The sequence below is a fragment of the Saccopteryx bilineata genome, chromosome 3 (genome assembly GCF_036850765.1).
Source record: "Saccopteryx bilineata isolate mSacBil1 chromosome 3, mSacBil1_pri_phased_curated, whole genome shotgun sequence".
Lineage (NCBI taxonomy): Eukaryota > Metazoa > Chordata > Mammalia > Chiroptera > Emballonuridae > Saccopteryx > Saccopteryx bilineata.
The window spans coordinates 126541686-126564249 of record NC_089492.1 but is presented as its reverse complement, the minus strand read 5'-3'; the positions used below and the strand labels follow the sequence as shown (position 1 = coordinate 126564249).

The window sequence follows — 22564 nt, the reverse complement described above, 5'->3', positions numbered from 1 at the left end:
CCCCAGATGGGCAGAACATCTCCTGGTAGGAAGCTGGCTGCATGTGGGAGTCTGTCTCTGCCTCCTGACCTCTCATGTAATAATAATAATAATAATAATAATAAATGTTTATTATGTAAACCAAAGTATACCTAAATTGGATAGTGTTAGAGATATCATGTGAATTAAAGATTGAGGAAATTGGCCCTGGCCGGTTGGCTCAGCGGTAGAGCGTCGGCCTAGCGTGCAGAGGACCCAGGTTCAATTCCCAGCCAGGGCACACAGGAGAAGCGCCCATTTGCTTCTCCACCCCTCCGCCACGCCTTCCTCTCTGTCTCTCTCTTCCCCTCCCGCAGCCAAGGCTCCATTGGAGCAAAGATGGCCCGGGCGCTGGGGATGGATGGCCTCTGCCTCAGGCAGAGTGGCTCTGGTCGCAACATGGCGACGCCCAGGATGGGCAGAGCGTTGCCCCCTGGTGGGCGTGCCGGTCGGGCGCATGCAGGAGTCTGTCTGTTTCTCCCTGTTTCCAGCTTCAGAAAAATGCAAAAAAAAAAAAAAAAAAGATTGAGGAAATTTTAATGTAATCAGTAATACTATAGTAGAAGTAATTACAGCCTGACCTGTGGTGGCGCAGTGGATAAAGCGTCAACCTGGAAATGCTGAGGTCGCCGGTTTGAAACCCTGGGCTTGCCTGGTCAAGGCACATATGGGAGTTGATGCTTCCAGCTCCTCCCCACTTTCTCTCTCTGTCTCTCTCTCTCCCTCTCCCTTTCTCTCTCCTCTCTAAAATGAATAAATAAAGTTTAAAAAAAATTTTTTTAAAAAGTAATTGCAGAGCTTTCCAGAATTGACTGTATAAAGTGTATCTATCTAATGATTCATTTGAGAGATTTTATAAGCATAGCTTCCTAAGGTAAACCTAGGAACTTAGAAGTAAACAACAGGTTTAATTTGCAATTCCTTGACTAAAACCACACAGTACCTTCCCCTCTACTAGCAGTGACCAGTACACTTGCAAGTTACATGTATCTGTTTTGAAAGAAATTTTAAAGTTTTGGCAAACTTTTATAAGCTTTTCCCAAATAGTGTGGTTTAAGGTTAAGATCTACCTGCGTCAGCCCGGTTTGTGGAAGTCCTAGGTTCGATTCATGGACAGGGCACACAAGAGAAGTGCCCGTCTGCTTCTCCACCCTTTCCCCTCTCCTTTCTCTTTAACTCTCTCTTCCCCTCCCACAGCCAAGGCTCCATTGGAACAAAGTTGGCCCCAGCGCTGAGGATGGCTTCATGGCCTCTGCCTCAGGTGCTAGAATGGCTCTGGTTGCAACAGAGCAAGGCCCCAGATGGGAGAGCATCGCCCCATGGTGGGCATGCCGGGTGAATCCCGGTCTGGCGCATGCGGTAGTCTCTCTCTGCCTCCCCACTTTTTACTTCAGAATAATACCCAAGCAAAAATAAATAAATAAATAAATCTACCTAGGTCTAAAATCATATTTTGGTAAGCAACTTTAGAAGCTAATCAAAAAAAGCAAATTTACTCACTGAGCCGTCAAGAAAGGGCAGAGTAAAAACACCGCTTTTGGGTGAAGCAGCGGCGTGTCCTGTTGTTTTGCTTCAATGGGTGGTGTGACAGGGTGAAAGATGAAAGAAAAAAAAATTTTAAATGGTAATTGTTTTTCTTTGTGTTTCAGATATGTTGGTAACCTATCCAGAGATGTGACAGAAGCTCTGATTCTCCAGCTCTTTAGCCAGATTGGACCTTGTAAAAACTGCAAAATGATTATGGATGTAAGGGTATTTTACTTCAGTTAAATTTGTTTTGTATGTATATTATTTAAATCCATTACTTCTAGACACTCTTAAGTTAATTTATATAGTCCGAATTCATAGGAATTATAGTGAATTTGTAGTGAATCAGTTCTGACTATTGAGTTTAATTTGTTTTATCAAATAGAGGAAAAAGAGAGGAACTAAAGCAGATGAGAACTAAATAGAGGCTTTTTTTTAAGCACAAGAGAGACAGACAAAAAGGGAGAGAGATGAGAAGCATCAACTTGTAGTTGCAGCACTTCAGTTGTTCATTGATTGCTTCTTATACGTGCCTTGACTGGGGGGCTCCAGCTGAGCTAGTGACCCCTTATTCAAGCCAGCAACCATGGCTGATCATTGACATGATTTCACATTCAAGCTGGTGACCGTGGGGTTTTGAACCTGGGACCTCACTGTTCCAGGTCAATGCTCTATATGCTGTGCCACCACCAATCAGGAAATATATAGCCTTTTTTTTTTTATGGTATATTTAGGCATCATAATTGTTTTTGGTTTTGGTGGGGGGTTTTTTGTGACTGAGACAGGGAGGGACAGACAGGAAGGGAGAGAGATGAGAAGCATCAATTCTTCTCATCTCTTAGAAGCACCTTAGTTGTTCATTGATTGCTTTTTCATATGTGCCTTGATTGGGGAGCTACAGCAAACCGAGTAACCCCTTGCTCGAGCCAGCAACCTTGGGCTCAAGCTGGTGAGCCTTGCTCAAACCAGATGAGCCTGCGCTCAAGCTGGCGACCTTGGGGTCTCAAACCCGAGTCCTCCGCATTCCAGTCCAATGCTCTATCCACTTCGCCACTGCCTGGTCAGACAGCATCAGAATTGTTTATTGTATATGTGGTATTAGTTGTAGACTAATATAGAAATTTTGTTACTATTATTAGATTGAGAAATTGGGTCAAAATAATACACATTTGACATTGTGAAATGTTTTCTATTTTATTTTTTAAAGGTTGTGATTCAAAAGCATTATGGCAATTACTATTCATCAGATACTAATGTGTAGGAAAAACCTTGAATTAATTCATCTTACTGGTGTTAACCCTGAATCATAATATGTATAAAAAGACATTTAAAGTTTTTTTTGATGGGAAAGACAGTGCCAAGGAGAATCCTTTTATCCCATGGTCTCTCCTTTTGGTGTTCTTTTCCCCAGGAAAGAAAATCATATGTGTGTATCTGCTACTTTCTTTTCTGTTGTTTTCCAATTTATCTCTTTTTTTAATTGATATTTTTAAATATTTGTCTAGTCAGTTGGCTTTGATTTGTTGTCTAAGATTTTTAAATGTCAAACATTTCTCCTAAAGTGGCAGGGTCATCTGCATTTAATATAGATGGATTCGAGTAATGTTTTTGTCCTTTATATTTTTCTTACTTGTTTTCTTGTTACATTTAATAGATGTATGTCCAGGGATAAAGAAAAAAGATCCCTGTACTTATAGAAAAAGATAAAAAGGAGAAACTGGAAAATGATGGAGAATTAAGAAATCAATTTTTCCTTGATGTGGGTCTCCTTCCTTGTCCCAATAATAGCATTTATGGAATGCTTATCCATTATTTTAATGCTGATGCATTATTACCAGTGCTCAGCAGAAATATTGTAAAGCACATGTTATTTCCATTAAAATATGCAGAAACAGTGCTTACAGCTCTTTTTGAATTTGTCTAGTAGGTGTTCCAGTGCTTGCTGGAAGGCCCTAAAAAAAAATATATGCAGAAACAGGGCAAAGCAAGCATGTAAACCCAGATTGAACTATTTGAATATAAACCTTCCCCATTGGTTTGCAGGTGCCATTCTCTACCTTTGTGGGTCATTTAATATATTTGCCTGGTAAAGATCATTAAATAATTTTTTTAAAGCGAGAGAGAGAGATCAAAGATCACTAGGCAAAATGTTACTGACTGCCTGACCTACAGAAAAGACTAGCTAGGTCAGCCTTTGCCACTTTGTATAAATTTTGGGGTTTTATCACTCAAAGGCTTAGATTAATATTTTGTTTTTATTATTATTAAAGTCTAAATTCCAGTCTTAAATTGTTGGATTGATGTCCATATATATGAATTTTATACTTCCTGGAGTATTAAGGCTGATAATGTATATGCTTAGAATTTTTTTTAAGAGTTTATTTATTGATTTTACAGAGAGGAGAGGGGAGAGATAAGTATGAACTCAGTTGCTTCACTTTAGTTGTTAATTGCTTGCTTTTTGCTTGTGCCTTGACCTGGCAAGCTCGGGGTTTTGAACCAGTGACTTCAGTGTTCCAGGGTGATGCTCTATGTACTGCGCCACCACAGGCCAGGCTGTTTAGATTCTTTTCCTCTAAAAAGTACAGTTTTTTCTGGGTACAAATCAACTAACTAAAAGTAAACACTCTTTTTCATTTGATTGCTCTCCTCTTAAATATAAGCAACTTTTTCTAACAACCTTCTGATGCCTATCAACATTGATCTCTAATAGAATTCTCATTAAGTTTGAATTATATAATTTTTGAAACATTTTTATATTCCCTAATGTTACTAAAATAAAATAATGGGTAGTCTCAGTATCAACTTATGGTTGCCTCTTTGCTCTAAAATTCTTTTTTTTTCTTTTTTTTACAAAGACAGAGAGAGAGAAGGGACAGACAGACAGGAACAGAGAGAGAGAGAAGGGACAGACAGACAGGAACAGAGAGAGATGAGAAGCATCAATTCTTTGTTGCAGCATCTTACTTGTTCACTGATTGCTTTCTCGTATGTGCCTTGACCACGGGCCTTTAGCAGACCGAGTAACCCCTTGCTCGAGCCAGTGACCTTGGGTCCAAGCTGGTGAGCTTTGGCTCAAACCAGATGAACCTGCGCTCAAGCTGGTGACCTCAGGGTCTTGAACCTGGGTCCTTCGCATCCCAGTCCGATGCTCTATCCACTGCACCACTGCCTGGTCAGGCTCTAAAATTCTTAAAAGTTGCCTGACCGGTGGTGGCGCAGTAGATAGAGTGTCAACCTGGGACATTGAGGTCCCAGGTTCACCGACTTGAGCAAGAGCTCATGGGGCCTGAGCATATGCTCACCAGCTTAACTGTGGGGTCGCTGGCTTGAGTGTGGGATCATCAACATGATCCCATGGTTGCTGGCTTGAGCCCTAAGGTCACTGGCTTGGCTGGAGCCCCCCTCTTTGCCCCTTCAGAGCACATGAGCAGTCAGTTAACAACTAAAGTGCTGCAACTACGAGTTGATGCTTCTCATCTCTCTCCCTTTCTGTCTGCCTGTCTTTCTCTTGCTTAAAAAATATTCTTAAAATAATTTTCAATTGTGCTTGAAACAATATGGTTTCTTTATTCTAGTATCATTCTGATCTTTTGGTTTTTTATTTTAACAGTCTTGCTTAGGAGATTATAGAAAGAATTTTAATCTGTGAAGTCATTTGGTATATTGCACTGATAGATATAGAATATTGGGTACTTTCTGCTTTAATTTACGATAAAACATCCAGGCTTTACAGGTCATCAAATTTAAACTACTTGGAACTCTAACAGAAAAGAGATTTTTTTTTCTTTTTTTTAGCAATTCACTTTTTTATTTTATTTTATTTTTTTGTATTTTTCTGAAGTTGGAAACCTGGAGGCAATCAGACAGACTCCCGAATACGCCCAACTGGGATCCACCGGGCATGCCCACCAGGGGGCAATGCTCTGCCCATCTGGGGCGTTGCTCTGTTGCAACCAGGGCCATTCTAGCACCTGAGGAGGAGGCCATGGAGCCATCCCCAGCGCCCGGGCCAACTTTGCTCCAATGGAGCCTTGGCTGCAGGAGGGGAAGAGAGAGACAGAAAGGAAGGAGAGGGGGAGGAGTGGAGAAGCAGATGGTTGCTTCTCCTGTGTGCCCTGGCTGGGAATCGAACCTGGGACTCCTGCACGCCAGGCCGATGCTCTACCACTGAGCCAACCGGCCAGGGCGCAATTCACTTTTTATTTTTAATTTTTGTGAAGTGAGAACCAGGGAAGCAGAGAAGCAGACTTCTGCATGCACCCAACTGGGATCCACCCAGCAAGCCCACCAGGGGGCGATGCTCAGCCCATCTAAGCCATTGCTCTGTTGCAACCAGAGCCATTCTAGCGCCTGAGGCAGAGGCCATGGAGCCATCCTCAGTGCCCAGGCCAACTTTGCTCCAATGGAGCCTTGGCTACAGGAGGGGAAGAAAGAGACAAAGAAAGGAGAGGGGGAAGGGTGGAGAAGCAGATAGGTGCTTCTCCTGTGTACCCTGACCAGGAATCAAACCCGGGACTTCTACACGCTGGGCCGATGCTCTACCACTGAGCCAACCAGCCAGAGCCACAAGAGAGAATTTTTAAAAGTCTACTAAACAACTAAAAAAAAGTCAGAAAGTTCAAATTCTAAAACCTATTCTAAAACTTTACTTACCAGAGAACCTCTTCAGTTTTCAGAGCCTATTTACTTATATTTTAGAAACAAGTTTAAGATGGTTGGTTGAGATTTTCTGCCACTCAGAGGCAGCAAGAATATATACACTTATACCAATAAAAAGTAACATATCACAGAGAAGAGGCAGAAAAGTCATTAAAAGCCAACACTAACATTTGAAAACAGGATTCTAGTTATACTTAACCTCTGTAGCTTAACAAAAAGATTGTATTATATGATGATGAGGAGAATGTAGCTATATATTTATTTGTCCATAATTAGAACTTTTAGTTATTAATAAAAGATTAAATTATATAGAGTAGTATAGTATAACTTGTTGATGAAGGTAGCTTTTTAGAAAAATAGCTCATTTTTAAGTGTTTACTTCCACCCTGGCTGGTTAGCTCTGTTGGTTAGAGTGTTGTCCCACAATGACAAGGTTGCAGGTTCGATCCCTGGTCAAGTCACATATGGGAAGCAACAAGCGAATGCACAACTAAGTGAAAGAACAAATAAATTCTTCCCTTTCCCCTTTCTTCTCTCTTCCTTCCTTTTCTTTGTCTCTCTAAAAATAAATTTTTAAAAACTTAAGCCCTTGGCCCTAGCCGGTTGGCTCAGTGGTAGAGCGTCGGCCTGGCATGCAGGAGTCCCAGGTTCGATTCCTGGCCAGGGCACACAGGAGAAGCGCCCATCTGCTTCTCCACCCCTCCCCCTCTCCTTCCTCTCTGTCTCTTCCCCTCCCGCAGCAGAGGCTCCATTGGAGCAAAGATTGCCCGGGTGCTGAGGATGGCTCTGTAGCCTCTGCCTCAGGCGCTAGAATGACTGGATGCAACAGAGTGACGCCCCAGAGGGGCAGAGCATCGCCCCCTGGTGGGCATGCCGGGTAGATCCCGGTCAGGCGCATGCGGGAGTCTGTCTGGCTGCCTCCCCATTTCCAGCTTCGGAAAAATGAAAAAAACAAACAAACAAAAAAAAAACTTCAGCCCTGGTCAGATAGCTCAACTGGTTAGAGCATTGTCCCAAAGCACGGAGGTTGCCAGTTCAATCCCTGGTCAGGGCACATACAGGAAAAGCTCAAAGTTCCCATGTCTCTCTCTCTCTCTGTCTCCCTCTCCCTCTCCCTCTCTTTCTCCCTCTCCCTCTCCTTCTCCCTCTCTCTCTCCCTGCTCTCTCTAAGAAAAATTAAAAATGTGTTTACTTCCTTATCTAAAGATTTATTTGTGGAATAGACCCTCCATTCTCTATGCCTGATAGCTGAGATGTTATAATTTTAAGGTAAATAGTATAAAACCTAAAATTGGCTGTTGTGTTTTTTCAACAGACAGCTGGAAATGATCCATATTGTTTTGTGGAGTTTTATGAACATCGTCATGCAGCTGCAGCATTAGCTGCTATGAATGGGCGGAAGATAATGGGTAAGGTAAGCTGTCATAATTAATAGTGTCTTGCACTGGAAATTTTAAGTTGCACAGTTGTGTTTCCTTTTTAGAAGTATTATATTCACCTTATTGCAAAATATCACTTTTATTATTATAAAGTTGGTTGAAGCTTTTAGAGGGCATGTTCTTGGTGCCTTTCACATGGTAAATACTAAAATATTTATTGAATTACTCAAGCTTGGATGAAATTCTTGGAACATTGGATACTAATGGAGAAAAATAAAGGGCAAATGTTCATTGGTACTTTAGATAAGAAAGGTTGGTTCAATATTAACAGAGAATTATGTAAGATTAGGATTTGACAACATTCTTTGGGTAAGTATAGGTTAAAACAGGGGTTGGGAACCCTTTTGGCTGAGAGAACCATGAACGCCACATATTTTAAAATTAATTCCGTGAGAGCCATACAATGACCCGTGTACGTTATGCATTATCCAATAAAAATTTGGTGTTGTCCCAGAGGACAGCTGTGATTGGCTCCAGCCACCCGCAACCATGAACATGAGCGGTAGGAAATGAATGGATTGTAATACATGACAATGTTTTATATTTTTGTGGGGGTTTTTTGTGTGCATGTGCGTGTGTGTGTGTGTGTGTGTGTGTGTGTGTGTTTACAGGGACAGAGAGAGTCAGAGAGAGGGACAAATAGGGACAGGCAGACAGGAACAGAGAGAGATGAGAAGCATCAATCATCAGTTTTTCGTTGCGACACCTTAATTGTTCATTGATTGCTTTCTCATATTATGTGCCTTGACCGCAGGCCTTCAGCAGACCGAGTAACCCCTTGCTCGAGCCAGTGACCTTGGGTCCAAGCTGGTGAGCTTTTTCTTTTTTTTGCTCAAGCCAGATCAGCCCGCGCTCAAGTTGGCGACCTCAGGGTCTTGAACCTGGGTCCTCCGCATCCCAGTCCAACGCTCTATCCACTGCGCCACTGCCTGGTCAGGCAAGAATGTTTTATATTTTTAACATTATTTTTTTTATTAAAGATTTGTCTGCGAGCCAGATGCAGCCATCAAAAGAGCCGCATCTGGTTCACAAGCCATAGGTTCCCGACCCCTGGATTAAAATGTAAAAAACTTAGCCCTGGCCAGATAGCTCAGTTGGTTAAAGCTTCATCCTGAAGCGCAGAGGTTCGATCCCTGGTTAGGACACATACAGGAACAGATTGATGTTTCTTTCTCTCTCACCACCTTCCTCCTCTTCCTTTCTGTCTTGCTAAAATCAATCAATAAATAAAAATTTTTAAAAAGTAAAAAACTGTACCAGAACTGGTGTCTGTTTCTTCTCATATACCTTCCTTTGTACTTATAGATGCAAATATTGTAATATCTGGTTTTGAGCTTTATTTTTATGGAATATAAATGTAGAAAAATTTTTTTAGGAAGTCAAAGTGAATTGGGCAACAACCCCCAGCAGTCAAAAGAAAGATACAAGCAGTAAGTATATTTTATACTCTTCGAACATTTGTTTTTATTGTACACAGTAGTTTTATTGTAAAGCATATAAACATCATACATGTTTGCAGTAATATTTTGATCGTTATCCTAAGATATGATTGAATGTGTTTGTGTTAATAAATTTAAGAACAAATCTAATCTTTGTCATCAGGTAGTACCGTTGTCAGCACACAGCGTTCACAAGGTAATTGTATCTTCTTAAACATAAAATGAAATCTCTTGAAAAGGGTATTCACTAACCACCTGAATTTTTTTGTTTGATATTGGGGGGGTGGGGGAGGGAGGAGGTTGTATTCTATTTGTCTCTCTGGCAATATTTTCCCCCCCTTCTTCCCAGTGTTGAATAAGTGTGGCTTGTCCACTACTTTGATGCTATTTCAAGCTCTCTGACCCTCTTGGAGGCAGCTGATGCCTTAGAAATACTTTCAGCAACTAAAGGGCAAGATACCCTGCTTCCTTGAGGTCACGATCTGTGCTCCATATCCAGATCTTCCGATTGCTTGAGTTGCTCCTGACACTGTTTCCCAAATGGCAACCCAATATGTTGCTTAAGGCCTGCCAAGTAGGGGTAACTTTTCTTTCCAAATATACTTTGTCAAATATATGTCTATTTTAAAGTGTTGATCTAACTAGTCTGTGTATTTTTAAGTGTTTCTTTTCTTGAGCATTGTCTTAAAAAAAAAAAAACTTCACATGGGGTCGTTATTTCTCTCCGATGCTTTTTTTAGTGGCTCTAATATAAAGTGAAGGGATTACTGTTTTCATTCTGTTGCCTTCAGTCTTAGTTCACATGCACATGGATTCACATAAACTGAATGATGTAATGTCTGGGCAACCAAAACTGTTGGCTTTTGAGAAAACTATCAAATACTTTAACATCAAACTGTTGCAATGCAAGGTATTTCTTTGCTTGTTCTTCACAAAATATGGTTAAACCAAGTATATCATGTAGCTAGCTTCAGTGAATTATGTTAACTGAGGCAAACTAGGCTAGGTAACTCAATACCACTATTTTATTTTAATTTGTAAAGTTTTCATATAGTGGTAAACTCATTAACTGTAAATAATTACTATTAAAATAGTAATTAAATCATTATTATTTTTTGTAAAATTTGTTATATATTAGTTTATTTTCTTAGACCAGTATAAGAATTGGCTGTAAGCAGATATGTAACTGTCAGTTTTCAATTAGATATATCAGTCTTTAGGATAATCTTTCCTATATTGTCACCTTGATTCATTATGTTTAAAATTGATAGGATTTGTATAGATCTAGGATAGTATTTTATATATTACTATTCTCCATAAATTATTTTAAGAATACTTTATTGAATACATTTTAGTATTTTTTAAATTCTAAAATTTTATTTTTCTTTTCAATTCCCCTTCCTTTCCCTTATAAGATCATTTCCATGTCTTTGTTGGTGATCTCAGTCCAGAAATTACAACTGAAGATATAAAAGCTGCATTTGCACCATTTGGAAGAATATCGTAAGTAACAGAAGATAAAGTCAAGTACTTTCAGTTAGAAACAATCTTACTTAGAAGTACCTTGAAATTTTATTGTGTATTTTGGACATTAATTTTAACACTTGAATATAATGTATATTGTTAAGAGACTATTCAAGCCGCTAAGAGCCAAAGATTATTTTCCCATTTATTAATTAGTCTTTGATCTTCAATTATCTTAGAATCTTTTTTTTTCAATTACCATTAGCTTTTAAGAGACAAATTTACTATTGTGCACATTGTTTCGTATATAAAGTGTTTTGCTAGCTTAGTTATAATCTTTTAGTAAAGTGCTGTGGCTAAGGAATTAAGACCTTTTGGGCACTTCTATGATACCATGCATTTTGTATTAATATGTTTTAACAAAAAGAAACCTCATTTTAACCCCAGAAGTAGTTACTAAATGTTAATTCCAAGGTATCTACCCTTTTGTTGTTATTGTTAAGAACAACAATAACAATAATAATGCCTTTTAGTTTTTTGTGAAGAGCTGTCTTGCTTGCATTTGTTATTAATTACTCAAGGTAGTATATAAAAATATTTAAAAATACACGCCATAATAGATTAAGAATAATAATTTGATTATAGTACCTTCTTACATGTAATCATTGAATTTAGAAAACAATATTTTAGGGTTTCTGGTTGCTTTATTATTGTTGCTCCAGTTAGAAGTATAGTAAATTGTCTTAACTGAAGCAAAAAGGAAACACTGGCTTTGGTTTGGTTTGATGAACAGACCAACAGCAAAGATGAGGTGAGGAGAAAAGTAAATGCCGATAGATAGTATTGGTGGTAAATTTTGGGACAGTTTTCATTTGAAGAGTTGTAGTTCATTGGTAGGATGATGAACATGCCATAATAAAGGACCCACTTCAAAGGCAGTTGGTGAGATTAAGGTGTATAAATGGACTCTTCTGTTAGTTGACATTTTTCTTTTATGAGAACTAATTAGAAAAATAAGTTCTAATTTTTTTATTGTTCCCTTTAATCTCAGCATTTTGATGGTGGTTAATTTGCTTTCAGATATCTAGACTGAACTGTCTTAACCCTTGGCCTCTCAAAGCTGTAAAAATCTCTATATGCAAAATACTGTGTTTGTTTTTCTTTTGGTTCAGAGTATCTTTGTAAGTTTTATCTATTTTCAGATTAGTCATAGGACCATTAAAGGACTAAAGAAGGATTAAAGAACCCTGATCTAGATATTTGCTGCTGCTTCTTTAGGAAATCCTTTCAGAAATAGTAAGAATTAAATATATTTCAAGGCTAACATTTCCTGAAACTTAACTTTAGGAAGAAAATTTTCTAACAGATTAAATAGCTATTTTATTTAAATGCTTTAATTTTGATTGAAGTAACTTTTCTGAAAAAATGGGAATTTTAGTTTGGGATTAGATAATGATTATTTAACAATCAGTGAATTTAAATGACATTCAAATTTTAGTAATTTCATGGCTTTTAAATCATGGATAAATAATCTTTTTGTTAAATATGTTAGTATCACAATTATAGTCCGTAGATTTTATTATGGCCAACCATGATTATTGATGTATATATTAGTTTTTCTTGGGTAAGGTCCTGTCTTGAGTTTTATAACCTTCGGTTGAGTTAATGTATAAATAATGTTTAGGTTTTAGGCTACCCAAGGAGTGTGTTCCTAAATTTTAAAGAATCATTTTCAGTGGGGTAGCAAGCATCAATTCCTTATTTTTTGTTAAAGAAGTTGATAACTATATATTGAAAAGTTCTTATGATAGTCTCAGTAGAAATCCTACAACAGAGAGTTATAAGAGATATTCAGTAAATGGCAACCTATTAAAACATTTAGTATAATGAATACAGTACTTTTTTTCCCCTAATTAATACAGTAAACTCTTCCTGTTCCTTGACTTTAGGGTAATCTAACAAATTTTGGTATATAAGTAAAACAGCTACCAAATTAATGCATGTGTACCATACAAATAATAAGTATTTTTACAGATTAAGAAGTGGCTTGCATTCGTTTTCCCTTCTTACCACTACCTCTATCATTTTGACCTTAAGCACTTCATAAATCACTTCAAAATTGATCAAAATATGCTTATGTATACTTTAATATAAAATTATATTGCATGGCTTTCTGACTTGGGTTTTTGTTGTGAAAGTGCCTGTTTTGTTCATGTGTCCTGAGAGAACAAGCATTGTGACATACCTGGCTAACTTAAAAGCAGATTGCCTGTGAAGCACAATTTGAGTCCAATTTTTTGAGGTATGGAGTTTTAGCTATCATGGCTGGGTTTTTTACTCAATCTCAAATAATAGGGCTCTGGTTATTTTGCAGAGTATCTCTGAAGAATGGACAGAATTGCCCTGGCTAACTACAAGCTACGGTTCACAATGGATAAATGTTGGCGTGCTTTTTTACTTTCTGACTTTTTAAAATTTTGTTCTTATATCGTATAGTTTCCAATCAGTCGTCTATGATTGCTACTTTAAAATTCAGTATAAAGTCCTTTCATATATAGTTTAAAACTAAAGTGTGTATCTAGTATTTTTCTTCAATTATTTAGCATTTCTGAAAATACCAAGTTCTCAGAATTTACCAGTAGTCCAAAAGGAGGGGGGGTATGAATTGATGTGAGAAAATAATTTACTTAATTTAGAGAATGTTCAATTTTTTTATTCTCTTAGTTTCCAGTTTTCTATTTTAATTTTTTAATGATCAGGTAGCATATGGTGTCAAGTTATAAATTGCATGGTTAAAGAAAGTCATTCATCTAATATGCCTGTGAACCATATAAATGGCTAAGTAATTCATCTGAATAGCTGTCTTCACCATGCTTAATATTTAAAAGTTTAAACTTTTTGAAATGGGAGGCAATTTCTGTATAATATATACATACATGTTTAAGAAGTTATTGATTTGCATGTTTACAAAATTAAGCCTCGTTTGCTAATACATAAATTTTATAAAATAAAAGGTGAATTTGTATTAAAGGTTCATTTTAATGAAGATGAAACATGAAAATGAATTGTGTATGAAATTGTCACTTGATGTTCATAGGAGAGTTTGCAAACCTAAAATTCTGATTGTTTCTGATTTCAGAGACGCCCGAGTGGTAAAAGACATGGCAACAGGAAAGTCTAAGGGATATGGCTTTGTCTCCTTTTTCAACAAATGGGTGAGCTCAATAAAAAATGCATGTGCAGTGCTTCAAGAGCAAAGAATTAAAATATTCATTATGTTTTAATAATCTTTTCTTTCATCTGCCATTTGTTAATTTTACTGATAATTAACACCCTCACTAAAGGATATGTTCTTTCTCCTGTTTGGTCATTTATTCCACTTTTATTTAGTACCAATGCATACAACATACTGATAAATTATTTTCAGAATATAGAAAATAGAGGTGTTTAAATTACCAGCCAAAGGGCCCTGGCCGGTTGGCTCAGTGGTAGAGCGTTGGCCTGGCGTGCAGAAGTCCCGGGTTCGATTCCCAGCCAGGGCACACAGGAGAGGCGCCCATCTGCCTCTCCACCCCTGCCCCTCTTCTTCCTCTCTGTCTCTCTCTTCCCCTCCCGCAGTGAGGCTCCATTGGAGCAAAGATGGCCCGGGCGCTGGGGATGGCTCCTTGGCCTCTGCCCCAGGCGCTAGAGTGGCTCTGGTCACGGCAGAGCGACGCCCTGGAGGGGCAGAGCATCACCCCCTGGTGGGCGTGCCGGGTGTATCCCGGTCGGGCTCATGCGGGAGTCTGTCTGACTGTCTCTCCCCGGTTCCAGCTTCAGAAAAAAATAAAATAAAATAAAATAAATTACCAGCCAAAGATAGATACTGTAAATCTAATTTATATATTTAATTCATTATCTCCCTGTTTTATATTCCCATGGTAATTAAAATTAGCTAATAAAATGCTCCCCATAGGGACTTTTTAAGTTGTTCGTTAATATTTTTGAAATGTTTCATCTTTTCTTTCATTCAGCCAACATTTGCTGAATAGCAGTTTGCATTGACTTCAAATTTCTGGTTTTTGCAGAGAAAAGAAAGGACAGTGCAGTTTATCAAATGAGAGGTGAGAGTAGGGTATATAAAGAAAGAAAGGCTCATATTTCTTGTGGCAGCTGGATAAAATCTGTGGCATGTCCTCCATTCTATGCAATACTGTACCATTTAAAAAAATACTGCCCTGGCCGGTTGGCTCAGCGGTAGAGCGTCGGCCTAGCGTGCGGAGGACCCGGGTTCGATTACCGGCCAGGGCACACAGGAGAAGCGCCCATTTGCTTCTCCACCCCTCCGCCGCGCTTTCCCTCTCTGTCTCTCTCTTCCCCTCCCGCAGCCAAGGCTCCATTGGAGCAAAGATGGCCCGGGCGCTGGGGATGGCTCTGTGGCCTCTGCCCCAGGCGCTAGAGTGGCTCTGGTCGCAACATGGCGACGCCCAGGATGGGCAGAGCATCGCCCCCTGGTGGGCAGAGCGGTGAATCCCGGTCGGGCGCATGCGGGAGTCTGTCTGACTGTCTCTCCCTGTTTCCAGCTTCAGAAAAAAAATTAAATAAATAAATAAATAAATAAATACTAAAGATTATGGTAAGATTTCCATATATTAGGTGGAAAAGCTCACTTGTGTAAAAAGTAAGAGAACATATGTGTGATGTGCAAGTGTGTGTGTGTTCTTTTGCTCATTAACAAGAACTTTGTTCAGGTTTTCCTGTTTGGGGGTAGGTAATGGGACAGAGCAGGAAGCTTCTCGCTGTACTACATGGTTTGAAGTTTGAATCTTGTAAATATATTACAAATTCTAATAAAAGTAATTAAATTTTTCACTGTTATAACTCAAGGTTCGGAACAGTTAAATGCAGAGATAACTTCCAAAAATATAAGAGTGAGAAAATTGATATGCCCTTATCTTGGAGTATACACTAAGGTTTTGTTAACCTTGGGTTTTCTTGTATTGCATCTGTTAGGACTATTTTTTTGCCAGTAATAAATACGGATATACCGTACGTTCTGTGTAAGTGCCTTAGAATGAACCATTAAGAGTTTTTGATAGTGTGAAATGTATTTTAGAAAGGCTTTTCTATCCTGGCTGGATTAGCACAGTTGGTTAGAGCAGGGGTCCCCAAACTATGGCCCCTGGGCCTTATGCGGCCCCCTGAGGCCGTTTATCTGAGCCGCTGCACTTCCGGAAGGGACACCTCTTTCATTGGTGGTCAGTGAGAAGAGCATAGTTCCCATTGAAATACTGGTCAGTTTGTTGATTTAAATTTACTTGTTCTTTATTTTAAATATTGTATTTGTTCCTGTTTTGTTTTTTTACTTTAAAATAAGATATGCAGCCTGACCTGTGGTGGCATAGTGGATCTAGCATCGACCTGGAATGCTGAGGTCGCCGGTTCAAAACCCTGGGCTTGCCTAGTCAAGGCACATATGGGGGTTGATGTTTCCTGCTCCTCCCTAAGCCCTTCTCTTTCTCTGTGTCTCTCTTCTCTAAAATGAATAAATAAAAATAATTTTAAAAAATAAGATATGTGCCCTGGCCAGTTGGCTCAACGGTAGAGCGTCGGCCTGGCATGCAGGGGACCCGGGTTCAATTCTCGGCCAGGGCACATAGGAGAAGCGCCCATTTGCTTCTCCACTCCTTCCCCTCCCTCCTCTCTGTCTCTCCCCCTCCCACAGCCAAGGCTCCAATGGAGCAGAGATGGCCCAGGTGCTGGGGATGGCTCCTTGGCCTCTGCCCCAGGCGCTAGAGTGGCTCTGGTCGTAGCAGAGCGACGCCCCGGAGGGGGCAGAGCATCGCCCCTGGTGGGCCTGCCGGGTGGATCCCGGGTCGGGCGCATGCGGGAGTCTGTCTGACTGTCTCTCCCCGTTTCCAGCTTCAGAAGAAAAGAGAAAAAATAATAATAATAAGATATGTGCAGTGTGCATAGGGATTTGTACATAGTTTTTTTTATAGTCTGGCCCTCCAGTGGTCTGAGGGACAGTGAACTGGCCCCCTGTGTAAAAAGTTTGGGGACCCCTGGGTTAGAGCATCATCCTGAAGAACAGAGGTTGCCGGTTTGATCACCAGTCAGGGCACTTACAGGGACAGATGAGTGTTCCTGTCTGTCTGTCTGACTCTCCCTCCCTTCCTCCCTTCCTCTTCCGCTAAAATCAATTAAAAAAAGTTTGAGGAGTGGTTGGGAGAAAGGCTTTTCTTATTTTAGTGAATGGAATATTTGAAATAGATTTATTACTTCTTGATGTCTTCAGGTTAAATGTATGAGCATCAGTTATTGTGTTGGTTTCTTCTGGGTTTTTAAAAATACATCTGTTTGTAGTTATGCCAAGTAGTGTCAAACTGCCTCGTTATTTCTAGTTCTTGTGTCTACTTACATGAGAACTAATGTCTGGTTATTCCTCACTATGAGCCCTTATTTTCCAGTAGTTTGCTATAGCATCTTGCAACCATTTTGCCCAAAATTTACTTTCCAAATAAAAAATCTGCCCTAAAAATATTTTTACTTGGCTTACAAGTTCAGGCAAGGGAATGTAGAGTACCATTGTGTCTCAGCATTTTGCACAGGAACATTGTATCTTGTGGTAGGATTATTTAAGTGCAATGCATTATAACTGTCATCTTCCTCTTATGAAGTGAAAGTGTATTCTAAGAAAGTAGAAAAACCTGTGAAGAAAATGTGTAGGCCTGACAGGTCAGGAAGAACTCACATATTAGAAGAAAAATTAGAAATGGTAAAGGATATTGAGACTTGAAAGATAAAGGCTCTACCATCTATCATATTTGTCCCTCTACCAATTACAAGATTTTTATCTGTGAGATGAGAAAATAAAAACTGAGAGTGTAGTTGGTTCTGAAAGCTTTACTGTTAATCACATTATAATACTGCTCACCAAAATTAGGGGATATTTTATCACTTCATATTCATTTTGAAATATCCCCTAATTTTGGTGAGCAGTATAGTTAGAGAAGGTAGAAATATACCTCACACATTGGGCTGATGCCATAATTAGTGTTGAGTTCCTTAGAGGGTTGATACATATAAGATTTTAGTGTTAATGCTATTTGAGAAAATTTGAGTGAACTAGGTATTTGCTTTGTGTGTATGTGTGTGTGTGTGTGAGAGAGAGAGACAGAGACAGACAGAGGGACAGACAGACAGGAAGAGAGAGAAATGCGAAGTATCAGTTCTTCATTGCTGCACCTTAGTTGTTCATTGATTGCATTCTCATGTGTGCCTTGACCGGGGGGCTACAGCAGAGTGAGTGACCACTTGCTCTAGCCAGTGACCTTTGGGTTCAAGCCAGTGACCATGGGGTCATGTCTATGATCCCATGCTCAAGCCAGCAACCTTGGGGTCTCGAACCTGGGTCTTTTGCGTCTCCATCCAATGTTCTCTCTACTCCACCACTGCCTGGTCAGGCAGCATTTGCTTTTTCTATTTTTTTGTTTTTGTTCAATTGAGAGAAGGGGAGATAGACTCCCACATGCATCCTTACTGGGATCCACCCAGCAACCCCTATCTGGGGCCAGTGCTCTGCCCATCTGGGGCCATACTCACAACTGAGCTATTTTTAGTGCCTGAGGTGAAGACTCCTCAGGGCCCAGGGCCAATGCGCTAGAGCCGTGGAGAGAGAGAGAAGGAGGAGGAGAGGCAAAGCAGATGGTCACTTCTCCTGTGTGCCCTAACCAGGACTTGAACCCAGGATTTCCACATGCCAGGTTGATACTCTACCACTGGGTCAAACACTACTGTTTTCAAGTTTACTTCTTGACTTTTGCTTCCTTGACTCTGACAGTACACTTTTGTGGATTTCTTCTTCACTAGCTACTCCTTAGTCACCTTAGCTGGCAACCTTTCCTTTCCCAACTTTCAGATTTTGCTGTTTTTCAGGGCTCTGTCTCAGTGTGTTTTCTTTTCTTAGTCTTTCTTCATGACTTTAATTTATATCTTCAGTTCAGTTTATATCTTTGTGCTCCACACATATAAATAAATAGTCTTCATTTATGTGTCTTATAGACTTCTCAGTGTGTCTTCAGTGGAGCTCTTTGTTTCTTCTTCAAATTTGTTCCACTCCTTCCTCCCTTCTGAGACCAGCACAGCAATGGGTGTGCCCGAAAGGAAGGCACTGCAGAACTTAAGAAAAAACACACAAGACACAACATAAAGAAAAGATAGGTACAGGGAACTGCCAGCCTCTACAATTGAGAGCCCAGATCTCTACAGCCTCATCATACTTACTCGTTTCTTGAATCACCAAAGAAATTAGCAGAACATGGGTTAAATTAGCAGAGCATGGGTTCAGGTCAGAGAATGATGATTAAAACCTTTCAAGGTATACAGGAAATGGCTAAAGGGATTAGCTGCTTCCATTTAACAATCTTACCAGTGCTTGCCAGGGCAGCGTTCAGCCCCCGTAGGACTTGGCATTCCAAAGTCCGCACGTAAGACTTGTTTCAGGGCAGCATTTCAATCTCTGGCCATTTTCCTACACACCCCAGCCTTCTTATTTCTGCACATGCTAGCACTGTCCTCCCTACTGCCCAAGCAGGAACCTAGGAGTCATCTTTGATTCCTCTCCTTTTACTTACTCTGACTCTCTACCCTCAATTCTGTTGACTTTTAGATTACATTCACTGCTACTGTAGTGGTCCTGACGACCAACGTTTAAAAATTTAGGATATTGGTTACATAAAATATCTTTTTCCTTTTACTACTTATCTCCCTAAACCATTCTAGCACTAAGAATGGCTTTTTAAAAATATAGATCATGATAATTTCTTACTTAAAATCTTTCAGTTTTGTTTGTTTGTTTGTTTTTTGGCACCCTTCCATTTTGCTCACTAGATTCCACTGAAATTTAGTTATTTTTCACATTCTTTCAGGTGCAAACCAATCTCTTTGCTGCTTTGACACACTTTATAATGCTTTCCCCTATACCAGGGCTTTCTTCCCTGTTTTGATTTGGCTAGTTCCTGTTCCTCTCAATTTCAGTTCAGATATTTCAAAAGGACCTTCCTTAATCATGCTGCCTAAAGTAGATCCCCATGTCCATAATCTCTGTCTCTACTTGTTTCTCATGGCATATACAATTTGTAATTTGCTGCCCCGCCCCACCTCCTAGTGTAAGCTCCATGACAGCAGAGACCATGTGTGCCTCATTCACTAACATATCTCCAGCACTTGACCTGCTATCTAGGACATGATAGCTGTTAAGTATTATTTATTGGATGAAATGAGAATTGAAATACTGTCATTAACAAACTTGTTGGATTGTATAAAGTGAGGCTTCCATCCATAATAGTCTTAAGTTGTTACATGAACTTGATAGTAGCTACCTTAGAAGGGCTTTTAGGCTTTGAACTTTTTCAAGTGATTAACATTACTAAAGTCTGATATTCAACTAAAAGATAATTTAGAAGCACCATTGCATTTTAAGTGACCTATCATATATTGTGTTATTTCATAAACCATTTTCATTCAAAAAACATTTGTAAAAGTAAACATGAGTTTTCTCTACTGCTCACAGATTTTTCACAGTGACTAATAGTTGCTTCTTTGTCATTTCTAATGTTGTGTGGAACAGGATGCGGAAAACGCCATTCAGCAGATGGGTGGCCAGTGGCTTGGTGGAAGACAAATAAGAACTAACTGGGCAACCCGAAAGCCTCCAGCTCCAAAGAGTACATATGAGTGTAGGTGTATTGGCGAAGAAAAGGAAATGTGGAATTTTGGAGGAAAATACACTAGATTTTAAATGTTAGAGCTGTTCCCGGAGACTTATTGCAGAAATAGATGAGAAGCAAATCAAGACTACTGTTCTAAAATGTACTTAGTTTTCATTTTTGTAATTACAAATAATAAGTAGTATCTTTTGTGTCAAGTCTCCTATTCAATAGAGAATATTGAGTAATTTTTTAGACATTCTTGGGGGAGGTTTAATCTTTAATCAAATGTAATATGTATTATATTTATATAAGCATTTTGGTCAAGGTAAATATTACCATTACAGTAGTGTAGTTAATGCTGCATTTTTCTTTCTGAACATTTTATTTAACGAATTAAAAATATAAAACTTTTCATCTCCAGCAAACACCAAACAGCTGTCGTATGATGAGGTTGTAAATCAGTCCAGTCCTAGTAACTGTACTGTGTACTGTGGAGGTGTCACTTCTGGGCTAACAGGTACGGGGGCTTAACTTGTATGGCGTCTTGAGATTAATTTTTAAACTGAAAGTCTTAATATTTGTAGAATTTTAATACAATTTAATGTGTTTTTATTTTTTGTCCAACAGAACAACTTATGCGTCAAACTTTTTCACCATTTGGACAAATAATGGAAATTCGAGTCTTTCCAGATAAAGGATATTCATTTGTTCGGTAGGAGTGGTTAAAAAAAAACTCTTTTCCCCCAAATTTGTTTTAGATATTTAACTTAGTGGTTTTCTTAAAAATTTACCTTAGTTATAAAGAAATAAAAATTTCTCTCTAGCAGTTAGCATATTTGCCACTGTTTTTGTAATAGCTCCCTTCTTCCAACACAAAACCAGTAAAACATTCTCTATTAAAAGAAGTTTCTCCAGAAATACAAGAGCGCTGAAAAAAAAAACAAGAGAATATGCCATTCTATTGATTCTTTTATATGAACTGCCTGGCCCAACTTTATTTTTAAAAATAATATTTTTAACTATTTTAAACAGTTTATAATGGTGATTCTCAATATTGTTTTCAACAGATTCAACTCCCACGAAAGTGCAGCACATGCAATTGTTTCTGTTAATGGAACTACCATTGAAGGTCATGTTGTGAAATGCTACTGGGGCAAAGAAACTCTTGATATGATAAATCCCGTACAGCAGGTGAGAGGGTTCTTGACTTTGCAAAATAACTACTGGGCTAATACTAATAATAATGTTATTTTTAAATGAAATTGCTGATAATCCATGTTAATAAGTTTTTAGTTCATACTAAAATAATAGTATATAAGGGCTCTTCCTACATGTATTATAGTTCCAGAGTGATGGCTCATGGATTGCAGTGGTGACATGATGAATGTGACCGCCTCAATTGACTCATACACAGTGGATTTTAAAATGCTCCGACAAACCTAACAGGGTATTAAATTTTTTCTTAATACGTACTTGGTAGATTTATTCACATACTTGGAGAACTCACAAGCATTGTTGACTTGATTGAAACAAAAATATTGTTGTATTTATGTTTAGGGCCTTTGCATTTTTCTGCTTTTGTTTTTCTAGGCAGCTATAGTGGTTAACTTGATCCCACAGAGGTTTCTTTGAGGGAATTGTAAATGGAGCATCAAAATGGGCATAAAATTCTAAACTATAAGTTCTTTAAGTAAACTGAATATAGAAATAAGTAATCTTTGTATCTTTCTTATGTAAAGGAAATATTCATGTGAATAGTATACAAAACATTTAAACATTCTACTGAGTTCAGTATTTATTACTAGAACATTACCCACTGCCTTAAAAAGAATATGCTATTCAGAGCATCACATCAAGTTAAAGCAATCAATATAACCTCACTTTTTTTGTCACTTTCTCAACTCTTGTTTATCCTTTCATTTTAATTGTAGTGATGGCCCTAAGTGTTATGGCTATGTATATTAGTTATTTGTGGTATATTAGGACATATAACTTCAAATAATACTAAGTTATCTGTTATAATTTCACTTAATAGCAGAATCAAATTGGATATCCACAAGCTTATGGCCAGTGGGGCCAGTGGTATGGAAATGCACAACAAATTGGCCAATATATGCCTAATGGTTGGCAAGTACCTGCATATGGAATGTATGGCCAGGCATGGAACCAGCAGGGATTTAAGTAAGCATATTGCTCTTTCCCTTTATTATTAGCCTTTGAAAACGTCAAGAATTTAGGAAGACATTTTAAGTATTAGTAGATAGCCTGACTTTCTAAAGTGTAGCTTTAGCCTTTGAAAGATTTAGTTTAGAATGGTTTTTAA

The 22564-nt window shown here is 38.7% G+C and overlaps 1 protein-coding gene and 1 non-coding gene across 11 annotated transcripts in view; both read left to right on the top strand.

Moving 5' to 3' along the window:
- TIA1 (TIA1 cytotoxic granule associated RNA binding protein) overlaps positions 1-22564 on the top strand; it is a 45455-nt gene that overhangs the window by 19100 nt on the left and 3791 nt on the right. Inside the window, exons 2-13 of one of the 10 annotated variants that reach the window (XR_010730307.1) lie at positions 1668-1764; positions 7523-7621; positions 9022-9076; positions 9249-9281; positions 10501-10588; positions 13689-13764; positions 20160-20268; positions 20663-20758; positions 20869-20953; positions 21309-21432; positions 21584-21688; positions 22277-22392. Coding sequence is in view for 7 of the 10 variants with exons in the window: in XM_066267328.1 (XP_066123425.1) it covers positions 1668-1764; positions 7523-7621; positions 9022-9076; positions 9249-9281; positions 10501-10588; positions 13689-13764; positions 20160-20268; positions 20663-20758; positions 20869-20953; positions 21309-21432; positions 22277-22422 (1008 nt within the window). In the remaining 3 variants the exon portion in view is untranslated. Of the gene's footprint in view, positions 1-1667; positions 1765-7522; positions 7622-9021; positions 9077-9248; positions 9282-9386; positions 9996-10500; positions 10589-11751; positions 11771-11835; positions 12852-13688; positions 13765-20159; positions 20402-20662; positions 20759-20868; positions 20954-21308; positions 21433-21583; positions 21689-22276; positions 22423-22564 lie in introns of those variants that run through there. The other 9 variants (XM_066267329.1, XM_066267328.1, XM_066267331.1 and 6 more) reach the window with 9 other exon arrangements.
- Positions 3438-3500, top strand: LOC136332791 (U7 small nuclear RNA). The gene has a single exon (XR_010730929.1). It is a non-coding gene; the product is annotated as a U7 small nuclear RNA (small nuclear RNA).